The sequence below is a fragment of the Callithrix jacchus genome, chromosome 10 (assembly GCF_049354715.1).
Source record: "Callithrix jacchus isolate 240 chromosome 10, calJac240_pri, whole genome shotgun sequence".
Taxonomy (NCBI): domain Eukaryota; kingdom Metazoa; phylum Chordata; class Mammalia; order Primates; family Cebidae; genus Callithrix; species Callithrix jacchus.
Window position 1 is genome coordinate 70,960,398 of NC_133511.1, and position 19,290 is coordinate 70,979,687.

The 19,290-nt window shown below is 38.6% G+C and overlaps 1 protein-coding gene across 1 annotated transcript; it reads left to right on the forward strand.

Annotated features, from left to right (window-relative positions):
* The first annotated feature begins 13,923 nt into the window (after positions 1 to 13,923).
* On the forward strand, positions 13,924 to 14,862 carry LOC100412754 (olfactory receptor 51I2-like). The gene has a single exon (XM_003734191.2). It carries the CDS (start codon positions 13,924 to 13,926, stop codon positions 14,860 to 14,862), a length of 939 nt encoding a protein of 312 aa, XP_003734239.2.
* Positions 14,863 to 19,290: the final 4,428 nt, after the last annotated feature.

The following is a 19,290-nucleotide window of genomic DNA, read 5'->3' on the forward strand; positions in this document are numbered from 1 at the left end:
TCAGAGAGATGCAAATCAAAACCACATTGAGATACCATCTCACGCCAGTTAGAATGGCGATCATCAAAAAATCTGGAGACAACAGATGCTGGAGAGGATGTGGAGAAAAAGGAACACTTTTACACTGTTGGTGGGAGTGTAAATTAGTTCAACCATTGTGGAAGACAGTGTGGCGATTCCTCAAGGCCTTAGAAATAGAAATTCCATTTGACCCAGCAATCCCATTACTGGGTATATATCCAAAAGACTATAAATCGTTCTACTATAAGGACACATGTACACGAATGTTCATTGCAGCACTGTTTACAATAGCAAAGACCTGGAATCAACCCAAATGCCCATTGATAATAGACTGGATTGGAAAAATGTGGCACATATACACCATGGAATATTATGCAGCAATCAGAAATGATGAGTTCGTGTCGTTTGTAGGGACATGGATGAATCTGGAAAACATCATCCTCAGCAAACTGACACAAGAACAGAAAATGAAACACCGCATATTCTCACTCATAGGTGGGTGATGAAAAATGAGAACACATGGACACAGAAAGGGGAGTACTAAACACTGGGGTCTATTGGGGGGAAAAGGGGAGGGCCAGTGGGAGGGGGAGGTGGGGAGGGATAGCCTGGGGAGAAATGCCAAATGTGGGTGAAGGGGAGAAGAAAAGCAAAGCACACTGCCATGTGTGTACCTACGCAACTGTCTTGCATGCTCTGCTCATGTACCCCAAAACCTATAATCCAATAAAAAATTAAAAAAAAAAAAAAAAAAAAAAAGAATGTCCTCTATTTTCACCCATGTTGTTGTAAGTGACAGGATTTCATGATTTAATGGATGAATAATATTTCATTGTGCATATCCACCACATTTTATTTATTCTTTCATGTGTTGATGGACCTTAGGCTCATTCTATACTGCTGCAATAAACATGAAAATGTAGATATCTTTTTGATAGACTGATTTCTTTTCCTTTGTATATGTACCCAACAGTAGGATCGCTAGATTATATAGTAGTTCTATTTTTAGCTTTTTGAGGAACCTCCATACTGTTCTCCACTGTGGCTATACTAATTTACATTCCCATCAAGAGTGTATGGGGTTCCTGTATCCACATCCTCATCAACATTCATTATTGACTTTTTTTTTTCAACTTTTATTTTAGATCCAGGGAGTCATGTGCAGGTTTCTTACATGGGCAAATTGCGTGTTGCTGAGGTTTGGTGTATGAATGATTTCATTGCCCAGGTAGTGAGCATTGTACCAGATGGGTAATATCCCATCCTTGCTTCTCTTCTGTCCTCCCCCTTCTAATTATCACCATTTTCTATTGTTTCCGTCTTTAGTCCATGTGTACTCAGTGTTTAGCTTTCACTTATTAGTAAGAACATGCAGTATTAGACCATCCTGGCCAACATGGTGAAACCCTGTGTCTACTAAAATACAAAAGTTAGCTGAGCATGGTGGCGCATGCCTGTAGTCCCAGCTACTTGGGAGGCTGAGGCAGGAGAATTGCTTGAACTGGAGGCAAGATGCAGTGAAGCCGAGATCGCACCATTGCACTCCAGCCTGGTGCCTGGTGACAGAGTGAGACTCTGTCTAAAAAAAAAAAGCAAACAGAATTTGGTTTTCTGTTCCTGCATTAATTCACTTAAGATAATGGCCTCTAGCTGCACCCATGGTGCTGCAAATGAAATGATTTTATTATTTTCTATGAGTGCATAGAATTCCATGATGTATATGTACCATATTTTCTTTATCTAGTTCACCAATGATGGGCATATCTTGTCCACCATTGATGAGCATTGATGCCATATGTTTACTATTGTAAATACTGTTGGAACAAACATATGGGTGTATGTGTCTTTTTTGCAGAATGACTTATTATCCTTTGAGTATATCACCCGGTAGTGGGACTGGTGGATTAAATGGTATAGTTCTATTCTAAGTTATCTGAGAACTCTTTAAACCACTTGCTAGAGTGGCTAAACTGATTAATATTCCTGCCAACAATGTATAAGAATTCTGTTTTCTCAGCAACCTCATCAACATTTGCTATTCTTTGTCTTTTTCATAGTGGCCATTCTGGAGGACTCAGGACAAGATGGCCAACTAGATGCAACCAAGAAGTGCTGCATTCTGACTGGTGGGAGATGGCATCTCATTGTGGTTTGATTTGCGTTTCTCTAATGAGTAGTGATGTTGAGCATTTTTTTTTCTGTATTTGTTGGCCATTTGCCTGTCTTTTTTCAAGAAGCATCTGTTCATGTCCTTTGTCTCTTTTGTAATGGGGTTACTTTGTTTTTGTTGTTGTTGAGTTGTCTAAGCTTTTTACAGATTCTAGATATTAGACCTTTGCTGGATTCATAGTTTGCTAGTATGCTCTCCACTCTGTAAGTTGTCTGTGTACTCTGTCGATAGTTTCTCTTTTTGCGCAGAAGCTCTTTCATTTGATTTCCACTTGTCATTTTTTATTTTGTTGCAATTGCTTTTGGGGACTCTGTCATAAAGTCTTTGCCAACGCTAATGTTTGGAATGGTACTTCTTGGGTTTTCTTCTAGAATTTTAATAGTTTTAGATCTTACTTTTAAGTCCATAATGCATCTTGAGTTGGTTTTTGTATATTATGAAAGGTAAGGGTCCAGTTTCATTCTTCTACAATTTGCCTCTCTTTTGAATAAAAGCCATTTTAACTGGGGCGAGATGATATCTCACAGTAGTTTTGATTTGCATTTCCCTAATGATTAGTGACATTGAGTGTTTTTATATACATATTGACCATTTGCATATCTTTTGAGAAATATTTATTCAATTCTTTTGTCTATTCCAAATCAAATTATTTGGGTTTTGTTTTGTTTTCTGCTATTGAGTTACTTGAGCTTTTGTATATTATGATTATTAATATCTTAACAGATGGGTAGTATGCAAATATTTTCTCCCATTCTGTGAGTTATCTCTTTACTTTGTTGATTCTTTTCTTTGCTGTGCAGAAAACAATCAATTTTTTGCTTGATGTAATCTTATTTGTCTGTCCATTTTTGCTTTGGTTGCCTATGCTTTTGTGGTCTTACTCAAGAAATCTTTGCCCACAAGAATCCTGGAGACTTTCTCTGATGTTTCCTTCTAGTAATTTTATAGCTTTTGGTCTTTGATTTAAGTCTTTCATCCATTTTTTAATATGGTGAGAGATAAGGGCCTAGTTTCATTATTCTGCATGCAAATATCCAGTTTTCACAGCACTATGTTTTGAAGACACTGTTCTTTTCCCAGTATATGTTCTTGGCTCCTTTGTCAAAAATCACTTGAGTGTGAATGAGTGGATTAATTGCTGGGTTATCTGTTCTGCCACGTTGGTTTATGTATCTGTCTTTATCCCAGTACCATGCTGTTTTGATTACCATGTCTCTACAGTACAATTTAAAATCAGATAATGTGATGTCCCAACCTATGTTCTTTTTGTTCAGGATTTCTTTGACCATTCTGAGTCTTTTGGGTTCCGTATAAATTTTAGAACTTTTTTTCTATTTCTATGAAGAACATCATTAGAATTTTGATAGTTATTGCACTGAATCTGTAGACTCAATGAGGGGTCACACTTCCACAATTCCCTCCAGGTGCACACCCTCATGGGTACAGTCTTTGTGCTGTTTCCACTCTGATGGCCTATGTTTTCTGTAACATTAAGATGCAGCAGATCCATGAGGTCAGTTAACTCCCACGACAAAACCCAAAAAAAGTTCTTTTTGATTTTTACCTGCAACATATTCAGGAATTCTTTTTGAAGATAAGTTATGCTTTGGGCTGAAAGTTGTCTATTTGTGGTACCAGGCAACTACCAAATGTATTGTCTTGCAAGTAGTAGACAAGTGCATTTGAATATAATATCACAGCTCTCTAGAGCTATACCTATTGACATCAGGATGGATTGTCATGAGTAGTATGCCATATCAATGCCCTACTTTCCTTTGGACACTGGATTTCTACATTTATTTATGACAAAATTCATAAAGTGAACAGTCCTTAATATAAGGAATAAATGATTCATCTCTGCCTCAGTTGCCAGCTTCTTCAGGTCTCGAATGCTCCAAATGATCTTTGAAAATATAAATCTCTTGTTTCCTTATTCCCAGAAATGGTATTTCCACCTAGGGCGTAATAATAAGTAATTCTTTTAAAAGTAAGGGCTGGGTTCTTTCTTCATGTGCAGTGCATGCTAATGATGTCCCCAATGCTCTTGTAATTCACAACTATCATGCCATGATCCTATGCCTGCTTCCCATTAATGCTCATCTGCCAAGTGTCTGCTCTTCAAGACCATGTCTTATCTTTGATGATCTGATAAATATGCCATTTGAGAGATGAGTGTCCGTATCAACCCTTATAATTCTAAGATAATTCATCAGATAAGTGAGTTGTTTCTAGAGGGTTGTCTGCATTTTACTTATAGTGAAGTAAGTGTCTCATTAAGATAAAGAATAATTTTATGCACTTATTTGACATTTTAAAAAAGAATTACCAATGAACTATTAAAAATAAAAATGCCAAGAATGATCTCATCTTGGCAAACTCTTTAATATGTGAATGACTCTGCATCATTCCCATTTGGGGATACAGGGAGGAAAGTCAGCACAAAAACTGAAGAAAAATAAAATAACAGAAGTTAAACTAAAAAATTTTTAGTAAAGAAATCTAAAGGCCTGTTATGTGTTGCATATATGTAACAGTGATTTAAACTAGGTGCCGTATCTGTTAGGCACTCTGAGTCTACTTCTCTCTGTTATATAACAAAAATATTCCAGACCTGTTCCAGATGCCGTGCAGTATTATTTGGAGTAGAGAGATGACATACACTCGTTCCCTGATCCAAGAAGTATCCTGATGCAGGAAACAGGTAAACAAGCAAACAGACCATTACTATGTCTTACATCTTACACCTACATCATACAGTCCAATTCTGAGCGGCAGGTCTTTGCAGCTCTCTCCCAGATACTACTTGGGACCATAGTCTTGAGAATGTAGGCCTTTTTAAAAGTGTTATCTACTCCTACTGAATTGTGGTCTCTTTATATAAGCTGTGGTGTCTTTCTTAAGTGTGAAAAAAAGAAAAGACAGGCGTATATCTGATTGGCTTCAATATTCAGTGAGTTTTGAATCTTACAGTTCAAATATAATACCCCATTTTCAACTCTTTCCTACACAGATTTTGGTCTCGATTTTTTTTGTATATGTTTTAGATTTGCCTATCATGAGAATTTATCTAAGCTTTCCTTGAGGTCCCTCCATACCTTTCATTTTTTAATTAAACAAGAAATAAAGGTTAGTTCTGCTTATCTGGTCAACTATCTCTTGTTCAAAACTTCATATTTTGTAATATACTACCTAATCACTTATGACTCAGTTCTTACTCATTATTTAGAGAAATTAACAGATTTTCCACAACCAAGCAGTAGCACTGTGCTAAAAAAAACAGAAATTACGCTTTTTCCGAATCTTATGTTCTCATCTACTTTCTAAGAGATTATTAATGTTTTATTATCTAGCAATGTTTTAATTGTGACAGTTGTATGTGATAGCTGATATTTGAATGAATAAAATTTCTTACTACCAGAACTCAAACAAGGTTAAGAAAATCACCCAAAATGAAGTGAACAAAGGTTCTATGACTTTTCTGGTGCCATATATATTTCTTAAGTTGTCAAAACAAGAATGCCTATCACATTATCCATGAAAAAAACTAAAAGAGTAATGGTTTATATGAATTTCTGTCTTCCTTACTAATATTACAACATCAAAATATGTGTTCTAGATATGAAAGCATAAAGAATTCCGCAAATCATTCCCCAAAATATGAAGAATAAAATCGTCAAAGGCAACCATCTCAGAGATAAAAAATTGACCAGAATCAAACAACAAATTAAGAAGTATTTATTCCTGAGAAACCGTTAGAACATTTAGTAATATCAGTGACAGTCTGTGCCATCTTGTCAGGGCGCCTTCTATATCCCCAGCATCCAGTGTGGTTTGTGAGAACTGTAGTTTAATAGCATATAGCTTGGGATTCCTACTGGCTGAAAAGGCAAATATGATATGAGTAGAAGGGGAAAATCTGCAGCAGCATTCTCAGTAAAAGTAGCAAAGTAAATGCTAAATGATAAATTAATGCGGGGAACCCACAGACCTGCTTTTCTAAAACTGTGGTCCATGTTGGGGTAAGTAGCAGACTAGCCGACATTTACAGAGAGATCTTGGAACTGGTAGAGCCAGAAAAGGCCTATTTCCACAGCTTCATGTCTCACTAGGAAATTATAAGCATGTGCAAGAGACACAAGGAAGCCCAACAAAAAGTAAAAGTCAAGGCAGATTTGAGAGCCAGCTCATCTTTTAATGCAATTCGCACCCCACAAAGAAAAGCATTGTTAAAGGGCAGAAACCTTACTGAGTCAAGATGTTTGAGCACAACCTATGACAACATAAATTGCTGACCACCAAAATATGCAGACGCAAGGGTGACACCCTATGAAGACATGCTAAAAAATAAAAATAAGAACTAATCTGAGCAGAGAGGTCAGTAGCAATATGTGTTACAATAGACAGGATTTTAACAGCATTTTAAGTATAGACAAGTTATTTTAGAATAATAAATTATAGCACTCCAGAAAAAAAATTCAGAAGTGCCACAACATATTATTTTAAATGACCAGTTTTCAGCAAAAATAATTATAAAACATGCAATGAAATACGAATGTATTTAAGTCATGCTTAAGAAAAATCTCAAAGGAAGGTAATTTGAAGTGAGAACAGAATCATTTAATAATGTAAATTGCTACAGTTATTTTATTTCAATGTGTAAATAATACAATGCAATAAATTCATCATTTGTGATATTGGTTACCATTGTGAGGATAAATTAAAATGATTTTAATTTTCCTATTCTCTCTAAGACCTGTGCTCCTCATTTAAAAATCAAAATGAAATGGTAAATGTAGTGGGAATTAAAGAAGAAAATGCACGTAAAGCATGTAACAACTTAATGATAACTGCCAAATATCTCGAAGCGCTTTCCTTATTTACATAAATAGGCACGCACTGTGAAGTCTGCAGAAATAAGAATGGCTCCCTCCAGCCAGGCCACTCAAATATGATGGCTGGAAAGCAACCAGATAAATAAAATAAATTAAAATACGTTGCTATTATGAAATGTGTTTGCTTTCTCTCCTAACATGGTCTTTCATCCATGACATATTTATCCCTTCTTGATTCTCACTTACAAAATATATGCTCTAATTTGACAGTTTTTTTTTGTTGTTTACATAAAGCAGGTGGGCGGACTCAGGATAGGACTCTAAGCCATCTCTGGAACATAAGTGCTCTGCACATATAAGCTGTTGTAAAAACCAAGATCACTTAATCCCTGTTTATTTCAGAGAAAATAGGAAGAAATTCTTCTGGGGATACAAGTTAAGGTACTTATGGCAGAGAAACAGGAAATCTTATTCTTAACTGTTATTAGAGAATTTGAATGTTGACCAAGTACTTGAATATTGACCAATTAGTATTTACTAATTTTGCCAAGAGATTTCCTCATCCCAATGTGGTCTCTTAGCGATCACTTTCTCTATATTTGGGAAACAAGGAATCACACATGGCACACAGAGCTTGTAAAGGCTAGGGGGAGTGCGGCTTACTCACATAAAACCAGAGTGCTTATGTCAGAAGAATCTCTGGGCATTTCCTGCGGCAACTGGACTGGGTTAGGGATCCTACTCATGAGCATTTCGAGTACAAAGTAATCACAGGAATACTGTCATACAATGAATGTTTCTATGGCCAAGTTTATCATTATTTAGTGAGAATTCAAAAGATGGGAGCAACTGAGCAGCTGAAAATGAAGGAATCACCCTGGAAACTCTGTACTGGAAAACCTCTCGGATCTACATATGGCAGATACTACTTCAGGGGAGGCTGGGGAGATGATCATCTACAGAGAGTGTGGTTAGGACTAGAATTCAGGCCGATGGTTGAGGGGCCACCAGGGTAGTGCCCGGTACAAAATAAAATATCAGTGGTGAGTCTCAGGGGCAAGAGCAAGGGGAAGAAGAGAGCCAGAGAAGGCCAAGGGCTGCTTTGTAAAGGTAACTGTGGCAATGATTTCTTTTGGAGTGGGATTCTGCTTGCAATGAAGTATAGTCAAATAACATTTTAAATATCTACTCTTTTTTATGGGTTCAGAGACCGTTTGTATATTCACAACTAAAAAGTGAAGTTAGGAAAAACAGACAGCAAAATCAGGTGCTTTGACTTCCAGTTCTGTGGGTGATTCAGGAAAGGTCAATGCAGAGGGTAACATGACATGGATTCTGAGCCGAAATAATGCAGTGAACAAGGAGGATCCAGCTTCTTCTTGAGCCCATATATCAAAGAAAACATACCTAGGAAAAACAAAAGCCTAGATTAAAACCACAGAGTGAAAAATTGAGATTAAAACTATGTCAAAACTGTAGGTGGTAATATGATTGAGATATATCCTCGAGTCACTAATATAAAAAAATAATAAGAGCTCTAAGCAAAAGCTATAAATTCAGAGTTTCTTAGGTTACACTTTACCAGTTTCAGCACAACATAGTTTCTGCCTGTGCCCATAGGACACAAGAATTCTCCTGACCAACAAGATTTAGCATATTAGAACGAGTAGGAAACAAGCATTAGGGTATTTAAGAAGGATCTCTAAAAAAATACACATTATACAAACATATGTGTGTATAGAAAAATGCAGTGCATTAATACACACATAATGACATGAATACAAACACACTCGGTACATGTATATGTGGGATGATATACATGCTCACAGATTCATGGAAACTTGCAAGCAAAATTCTGCATGAAGGCGAATGGTTATGCATATACCTGTGTATAGATACAGGCATACACATGTGTTTACACATACATTTATATAAACTTACAAATGTGCACATGCACATAAAATCATCTTACACAGAAAGACACAGACACACACACACACACACACACACACACACACACACACACACTTTCTGTATGTTCTCAGAATTTGACTTATGATTCCCCGGAGAGTACTTCTGAGATCCTCTGTTTTTGGCCCAATTATACCTGCAGGCCCACAAGCAGCACACCCTTTTAAGACTAATTTGCCTGTGTCTCCCAGAGGATTGACCAGCAAAATTGGGAAACAAGAAGGACTAGTTCTGGAGTCATAATAAATATAAAAACTAGTCAGCCTCTGTCTCCAGCTGGGGCACTGGACACCAGGTCTGGGACAAACTAGAATGAAAGGTAAGTGATTAACTATATATATGAGTGGGAAAAAAACATCACAGAAGAGTTGACATCCGAGCTTGTTAAGATTCACAGAGGAGGGCTTGGGCTCACCCTTAGAAGCCTGGGCTTTGGAATCAGGAGGACAGAAAATTCGTTCAGGTGAGCAAAACCTCCTAGGGTTTTTTTTTCTGAGTTGTAGTTCATTTCTAATACACATTTTGTTTTCCCTTTCCTTGTGTCATAAAAATCCTTCTCTTTTGAGACACAGACAAGTTGTGTGTGGCAAAAATTCTTATGGTAAGAGTGGAACACTTAAAACCTAGGGGAAGAAAGTGTCTAATTTGTCTTCAAATCTAGTTATTTATCATCGAAACACTTGATTCTGTTTTTTAATGTCTTTCTTTCATAGGTCTGTTTACCCTCCACTCTTGTTTTTCGTAGCAAAGGCCTTGGCTCCTTCATCTCATGCAGCCAGCTGCATAACAAACCCAACTCCCCTGATGACTGCCACTTCTCACTTCTTCATTTTTCTCTGTCTGACCCAGCGTCACCTCCACCCTCACCTCTTGTCTGCTATTACTGCTTTCCCTGTATGGCTTTTGCTCAGACTCTCTCTCCTAACTTCAACTTCAGTTTTGTCACAGAGTAGTTCTATGACTTTGGTTAAGTCACTTGAAATATCGATTTTTGTCTCTTCCAAGTTGTAAAATGGTGTGACTAGGTCATTTTGAGAAGTTTGAAGATAAATAAGATGACATATCTAATGATAACATACTCAAATCACCTTTCTGAAGTGCCTAATACATAGCACTAGATTAACACATTCTATTTCTTCTCCTTGCCTTCTTCCCAACCAAACACCAGTTTTAACCTCTCCTTATAATACTTCCCTGTCTACTCTAGCACCTCATTCATTAGCATTCATCCCTGACTTTTTACAATAACAACTCCTCTTATATAGTGAAGTAAAAACATATAGATTATTTCTCTCTCCTCAAAGATGCCCTCATTCAATAAAGGAAGACAGTCTTATTTTCGCCAAATTCCCAGTTTAGACTAACATCACTGTATGTAAGTGTGCACATTCCTTTCTGTTACCTTCCTTCCCCTTCTCCCTTCTCATGTATTAAGATTTGGTAATATGCTGAAAATAGAGGCTCTAGGTCTTCTCTAGGAGAAAGTCACATAAATAACTAAACTACAATTGTTGAGGGAGACTGCTATCAAAAGTGATTTACTGCATGCATGGGTGAGAAAAGACATCACAAAAAAGTTAACATCTGAACTGGATTTAGTAAGTTAAAGAAGATTGGATTTGCTTTAAAATACAATTTTTAGTTGAACTGAATTCCACAGTGCTAAGGAAAGGAAAAGAAAAAAAATTAATAATAACAGCAATCAAGAAACAACCAAGCAGAGAGGTAATCAAAGAGAATATCCAAGAAAAAGGGGAAAGGAAAGATAATCCTGTGTTGGGATTTATAGAGTACTCAAGTAAAGGAGTTAAATATCCTCAACAACAACTCACAGGCATTAAGAGTTGTATAATTCAAAGAAGAGTTGCATATGAGAAGTTTTCTTTCGTCTTAAACAGTGGCATAGAACACATATTACTGATCTCCTTATAATTATTCAAACTTACAGATTATGTTCAGATGACACCAACTTCTCTTCCACCAGACCATCTTGAAGTGCCAGAAGGCGTGTCTTTTAAAATCAGTTTTATTGTTTTATTCACTTCTTATTTGTGTTCCTAAGATGAACATACCAGCAGTCTATAAAGATGACAAGCCCAAATTTAGGATGGATTCCAGATACTTCTGCCTCCCCTTAATCCCTGTCTTGGACAGGTATACTGTATCTCAAATATTTTCTAATCCCTTTTACATGGCAGTTGATACTCAGTACTCCGACAGTTCTATGCAGTTACTAATTTCTCATGCAAATGTTTTATTTTTGTTTAATGCTCTGAGAAGTTTATGGAAAATAGTGACCCTTTTTAACACATGTGAGAACCAGTGTTTTCTCTTCAAGAAGGTTAAATTATTTCTTGGAGACATTCTAGATACTTGAAAGGTCTTAGTATAATAAGGCTGGGTTAAAGAAACAACACAGACATCATCAGTCCAGAAAATTTTGAACAATTAAAAAATCGCCTAACTTCAGAAAACTGAATATTATCTACAAAGATGGAGATAAAATGCCTAAATACTAAAAAGCTTGTATAAAAATTAAATGCTTGACATATAGTGATGATATTATTAATACTCTTATTTCAACCAACAATAAGTGCATAGAGTAAAAGTATTGTATGCTGACTGCTCCATATATATTAATTTTTAAAGCCTCAAGCGTGCCTATAGGGCTAGATATTATAATTAATTAACCCTGCTCTAATTAATGGAGAAATCATGAGCCAGACAGAAAGTGACCGATCCAGGGTTTCCCTGAGGCAGTATGCTCTCATAGCCAGCAATCCTACCTCTTAAGCATACTGCTCTGAAATCTAAAAATTCAAGACATAAAATCTGGTAGCAGTAAATAATCTACACAAATAAAATAACTAATATGCTGAACTGAGGCATGGGAGGATGGAGTTGAAAGATAGGATGTACACCCAAAAATATTAATTAGAAAAGACATAAGACCCAAAGTATTAGAGTAGTTCCAAGTTAAGGTACCCTTTATATTAATCCCTTGGTGAGACATCATGGGTCCATCCTGAGACCCAATGTCTGTCACAGTAGACAATATTACTCTCTTGGAACTGACAACTACTGTATAGCATATAAGGCTCTCTCTTGTACATGCTTTTATATTCACTACCCTTAATTTTATTATAGATACAATAAAATTATATAATAAAATAAAGTAATAAAATAAATTTTATAATAAAATAAAATCTTCATTTTATAAAAGGTCAAGCTCCAAAATTTAGCCCACTAGAAAGTAGAAATCAGGAGTTTAAAGCCAAGTCTGTAGATTCAATTTTGTCCTATAGCTTAATATCTCCAGCTTTCTCATCTCCAATAAGTTTCCTCCATGTCATGTGATTTAATTGTTTCCAACAAGGAGTTAGATGTTTTCTTCATGTGATAAAAGATATGACTTACTTTTCTTCATGCGTTTTTTTCTAACACAGAGATTTTGAATAACCTCCAGTCCTGAGGTGTTGAGGTTTCCTCACAGATACATGTTGATAAGCAGAGGTCCCTTCCTCTCTCTTAACAGATATATTTATCTTGAGTGATGTAAAGAGATGCAGGTTGCCTTCCTAGGCAGGGTTACAGAAGGCATCCACACTTCTGTCATCATTGATTAAAGTTATATGGTAGATTAAACTTTTGAGACCATCATGAATTTTTTAAGAAGTCATCATTTTTGCAGTTTTAGAAACATGGTCTGCAGGTCCATACTCCTGTCCATTATGCCATTCACACAGTAAACATGGGTTAAGTATACTCCAAAATGTGAATTGGAAATGAGAGGATTTTTCTTAAAAAATAGAACACTTCTTTCCATTAACAGGAATTCCAGTGGGAAAAATAGAAAACTTCTTTCCATTAACCTTCCTTAACATAAGTTCATTTCTTCTCCTTCCTCTTCATGTGTAAAAACCAATGTGATCAACCAAGAGGTTGTGAAATGAACGTGGAGAATTGAGACCATTTTAGAGATGTTTTACCTAGGTAAAACCTGATAATTCTACACTCCAATGAAGAGAGTATTTTGTGCTGCTTGGAATGGCAGGGATGGATATCTAGAGTCTTTTATCTTTTGGGCAATTCTACACTAACATTGAGGTAATGTTACTCTTTAACTATTGTCCCTATCAGTCACTGAAAGTTCACCATGCCCTAATAGAGATGTATAGAATGACTGATAGATTACAGCTTTTTTATTTCAGCATCTTTCCAATTGTGTCTTATTTATTTATTTATCTACTTACTTAGTTTTTATTTGAGATGGGATCTGGCCCTGTCACCAAGGCTGGAGTGCAGTGGCACCATCTTGGCTCATTGCAATCTTCACCTCCTGAGCTCAAGATATCCTCTGTCCTTAACCTCCTGAGTGGTTGGGATTACAGGTGTGCACCATGCCACCTGGGTAATTTTTATGTTTTTGGTAGAGATAGGGTTTTGCCATGTTGCCCATGGTCTCAAACTCCTGAGCTCAAGGTCTGGTCTCAAACTCCTGAGCTCAAGCTACCTGTCTGCTTCAGCCTCCAAAAGTGTTGGGATTACAGGTGAGAACCACTGTGCCCGCCTTATCTTCTTTAAACTACTCAATGCTATCTCTTGCTAGAGAAATGGGAAACATTGACCACATATGTACTTTAAAGTTATTATGGGAATTAGTTTAAATTGTGATAATACAATTTGTTATCATATTATTTTGTTTTAGTAATATACCTATCTGTAAGTCATGACTCTACATTTTCTTGTATTGAAGACCAAATTGAACTAGTCATGGAATGTGAGAAGATAAATGACTTGAGTGATAGTACTAGGCAGAGGAATTTACAGCCCCTCTCAGTCGACAATCTGTTAACTTGATGTTTTTTACCACAGGTTATTTTTGTGTCATATGCCTAGGCCAAATACGAAAACTACAGACATGAGAAAATGTTCAACAGCAGTCAATTCACCCCAAAATATTTTCTGCTGACTGGTCTCCCTGGTCTGGAGGCACATTATCCCTGGTTCATCTTTCCATTCTGTTCCATATATCTTGTGGCCCTCATGGGTAATAGCCTGATCCTGACTGTGATCAAGAGAAGCATCTCTCTGTACCAGCCAATGTACCTGCTCTTAGCTATGCTGGCCTTTGCAGAGCTTGGTGTCTCTGCCTCTACGCTGCCCACTGTGCTGGGCATCTTCCTTTTTAGTGCCAACAAGATCTGCTTTGAAGCCTGCCTTTTGCAGATGTCCTCCATACATTCGTTTTCCATCATGGAGTCAGGAGTTCTGCTGGCCATGTCTGTGGACCGCTTTGTGGCCATTTACAACCCACTGCAGTACACTGCTATCATGACCTTGCCCTGTATTGCTGGTACTGGTGCTGCCCTGGGAATGAAGAGTGTGATGCTCATGTTTCCACTGCCCTTTCTCCTGAAGCGTCTGCCCTTCTGTGGCCACAACACCCTCTCTCACTCCTATTGTCTGCACTCAGATTTAATTCAGCTGCCCTGTGGGGACACTCTTCCCAACAGCATTCTGGGGCTCTGCATCATCACTTCCACTATTGGACTGGACTCCCTGCTCATTGTAGTCTCTTACGTGCTGATTCTCTACACGGTGCTGGGCATTACTTCTGGGCAGGGGCGGCGGAAAGCCCTCAACACGTGTGTATCACACCTCTGTGCAGTCCTTGTATATTATGTGCCCATGATCAGTGTGGCTCTGGTACACCGCTTCCTGAAGCATGCTGCACCTGCTGTTCGCCTCCTACTGGCCAATGTCTATCTTCTGGTGCCACCTGTGCTCAACCCCATCATCTACAGTGTTAAGACCAAGCAGATTCGCCAGGGGTTGATCCAACTCTTTCTTCAAAGAAAATATTAATGGAGTTAGGACTGATGAGATGGTGTTCCTCTAGCCACTCAGTTTCATTACTAAAGGCAACCCAGGAAGAGAGAATGTGCTGTTCACCTTGTCAATGTTAAAGAGTTTTGAAAATGATTGACCCCGGGAGGTAGAGGTTGCAGTGAGCCAGTGAGCTGAGATCATGCCACTACCCACCAGCCTGGGCGACAGAGTGAGACTCTCTCTCTCTCTCTGTCTCTCTCTCTCACACACACACACACACACACACACACACACAAAGCTGCATATTGATGAATGTGTGGGGAGCACACACTTTCATAAGCTGCAATCTAAATTAGTATTTTGTACATCTGCTCTTTAGTCCAGAAATTCTAAATCTTAGCACTGCCCTCATTTTACACTCTAATGTTTGTTCATGGTAACAGAGACTTGAATGAGAACTTTCACCTTAGCAATATTTAAAATAGAGTTAAAAAATTAACTACCTACCAATTGATGTATAAATAATTAAATAAACTATAATTTATCTGTACGATGGAATATTCTTTAGTAATGTAAAAAGGATCCAGATTAACAGGTGTCCAAGGCTTAAGTAAAATAACAAAGTTCTGAATTATATTTATGTGACTCATAGATGTATGTGTATAGAAATACCTATGACGATGATTTTTATCAGATTATTTAAGCACATAAAAACTGATTTGTTTATACAGAAACAGACACAAATTGATAACAATAAAGGTTCTTTTGGAGAGGTCTTTGATGGTGAAGGGAAAAACAAAAGAAATTCTCAATCAATATTTAAAACTGTTCAAGGGGAGGACTCAAGATGGCGCTGTGAGAACAACCCAGGATTGGAGCTCTTCTCGTTGAATCCGCAAACGGTGAGTCAGAGCGGCATTTCCAGACTGATCTTTGTTGCCCACAGAACGGGGAAACTCCCAAGTATAAAAAAGACACGGGACGCCAGGCAGTAGGTCTGCCTGGCGAAGCCGGCAGCCGGGGCGGCGGCGGCCGGCCCTACCCAGCAATCCCCACAGGGCGCGCTTGACTGGGTGCCCTGTTGAACCGGCAACCTGAGACTTGAGAGGGCTGGACTTGAGACTGAACGAGACTTGGACAGTAGGCCAGCCCAGGGGATTCCAGGGATTGGGATACCCAGTGGGATGAACAAAACCGCGATTTCAAACTATCCCGAGCAGACGGTCCGAGATGCTCTGTGGGGGAGGGGCGTCCACCACTACCGAGGCAACCCGCCCCAACTGAGATACACGCCCACTGCTGACGCAGCCAGCCGTTGCCGAGGCAACCCGCCCCAACTGAGATACACGCCCATTGCTGACGCAGCCAGCCATTGCCGAGGCAACCCATCCCTACTGAGATACACGCCCACTGCTGACGCAGCCTGCCGTTGCTGAGGCAACACGCTACAACGAAGAGACTCCGCTGCAGGGCGTGGCGGAGACCACAGCAGAGCCAACAGGAACAGCGCGAATCACACAACAGCAGGGCGGAGCCTCGGCAGCCAAACAGTGGCTAGTCTGCCTTCTAGCTGGGCAGGACACCTGATTGGACATCCAAAAATAAAGCCCAAACCCCCCAAACACAGAGAATTTGAGAAAAAAAAAAAAAAAGGGTTTTTTAATGAGCTCTGTTGCAGCAGAATCAAACATAGCAGCCTAACAGCCCTGAATGAACAACAGAGTGCACAGCTCAGCAATTAAACCCCTATAAAGTACAAACTGTCTCCTCAAGCAGCTCCCTGACTCCTCTATATCCAAAAGACTGACATTAGGCAGGCATCATCCTGGGACAAAGATAGCAGAAAAAGAAACTGGTAGCATCCCTCGCTGTGCCACAGCTACTAGAGGTGCACACCAGACAGGCAGGGTCTGGAGCAGACCTCAGCAGTCGTACAGCGAAGGGGCTAGACTGGCAGAAGAAAAACCAAGTAACAGAAATACTTCATCATCAACATTCTGGGTGTCCACTCAGAGACCCAAACGAAAAGTCAGCAACTACGCAGATGACCAGCGGACAAATCCACAAAGATGGGAAGAAACCAGCGCAAAAAGGAGGAAAACACCAGAAACCAGAACACCTCGCCTCCTGGAAAGGACCAAAACTCCTCACCAGCAAGGGAGCAAAGCTGGACGGAGAATGACTGTGACGAAATGATGGAATTAGACTTCAGAAGATGGATAATGAGAAACTTTTGTGAGCTAAAAGATCATGTATTAAATCAATGCAAAGAAACTAAGAACCTTGAAAAAAGATTTGAAAAAAGATTCGAGGAAATGATAACAAGAATGAATACCTTAGAGAGGAATATGAATGAATTAAAGGAGCTGAAAAACACAATACGAGAACTTCGTGAAGCAAACACAAGTTTCAATAGCCGAATTGACCAAGCAGAAGAAAGAATATCTGAAATCGAAGACCAACTCAATGAAATAAAACGAGAAACCAAGATCAGAGAAAAAAGCGCAAAAAGGAATGAACAAAGTCTCCAAGAAATGTGGGACTATGTGAAAAGACCTAACCTACGTTTGATAGGTGTACCAGAAGGGGACGAAGAGAATGAATCCCAGCTGGAAAATACTCTTCAGGACATCATCAAGAAAAATTTCCCCCACCTAGCAAGACAAGCCAACACTCAATTGCAGGAAATATAGAGAACACCACAAAGATATTCTGCAAGAAGAGCAACCCCAAGGCACATAATCGTCAGATTCAACAGGGTTGAAATAAAGGAGAGAATACTAAGGGCAGCCAGAGAGAAAGGTTGGGTCACCCACAAAGGGAAGCCCATCAGACTCACAGCAGATCTCTTGGCAGAAACACTACAAGCCAGAAGAGAGTGGGGGCCAATATTCAACATTCTTAAAGAAAAGAACTTTCAACCCAGAATTTCATATCCAGCCAAACTGAGCTTCAGAAGTGAAGGAAGAATAAAATCCTTTGCGAGCAAGCAAGTACTCAGAGATTTTGTCACCACCAGGCCCACTTTACAAGAGCTCCTAAAAGAGGCACTACACATAGAAAGGATCAATCAGTACCAGCCATTCCAAAATCACACTGAATGCTAAAGAGCTTCAACATAATGAAGAATCTACAACAACTAACAGGCAAAACAGCCACTTAGCATCAAAATGGCAGTATCAATTTCACAAATAACAATATTAACCCTAAATGTAAATGGACTAAATGCACCAATCAAAAGACACAGACTGGCAAATTGGATAAAAATCCAAAACCCATCAGTGTGCTGTATCCAGGAAACCCATCTCACATGCAAGGATACAAAAAGGTTCAAAATAAAGGGATGGAGGAAGATTTACCAAGCTAATGGAAAGCAAAAAAAAAGCAGGAGTTGCAATTCTCATCTCTGATAAAATAGACTTTAAAGCAACAAAGATCAAAAGAGACAAAGAAGGCAATTACATAATGGTAAAAGGATCGATACAACAAGAAGAGCTAATGATCCTAAACATATATGGACCCAACACAGGAGCACCCAGATACATAAGGCAAGTTCTTAATGACTTACAAAAGGACTTAGACTCCCACACAATAATAGTGGGAGACTTTAACACTCCACTGTCAATACTAGACAAATCAACCAGACAGAAAATCGACAAGGATATCCAGGGCTTGAACTCAGACCTAAAGCAAGCAAACCTGATAGACATTTACAGAACTCTCCACCCCAAATCCACAGAATACACATTCTTCTCAGCACCACATCACACCTACTCTAAAATTGACCACATAATTGGAAGTAAAGCACTGCTCAACAAATGCAAAACAACTGAAATCATAACAAACAGCCTCTCAGACCATAGTGCAATCAAGTTAGAACTCAGAATTCAGAAACAGACCCAGAACCGCACAGCTTCATGGAAACTGAACAACTGGCTCTTGAATGTTGACTGGGTAAAAAACGAAATGAAGGCAGAAATAAAGAAGTTCTTCGAAACCAATGAGAACGAAGACACAACGTGCCAGAACCTCTGGGACACATTTAAAGCAGTCTCTAGAGAAAAGAATATAGCAATAAGTGCCCATATGAGGAGAATGGAGAGATCCAAAATTGACACCCTATCGTCAAAATTGAAAGAGCTAGAGGAGCAAGATCAAAAAAACTCAAAACCCAGCAGAAGACAAGAAATAACTAAGATCACAGCTGAACTGAAGGAGATTGAGACACGAAAAACCCTTCAAAAAATCAATAAATCCAAGAGCTGGTATTTTGAAAAGATCAACAAAATAGACAGACCACTAGCCAGATTGATTAAAAATAAAAGAGAGAACAACCAAATAGATGCAATACAAAATGATAAAGGGGAAATCACCACAGATTCCACAGAAATTCAAACCATCATCAGAGAATATTACAAACAACTCTATGCGCATAAACTAGTAAACCTGGAAGAAATGGATAAA

Bases quoted from the DNA above. Each gene is read 5' to 3' on its own strand.
- LOC100412754 (XM_003734191.2), top strand. From the start codon at position 13,924: ATGTTCAACAGCAGTCAATTCACCCCAAAATATTTTCTGCTGACTGGT.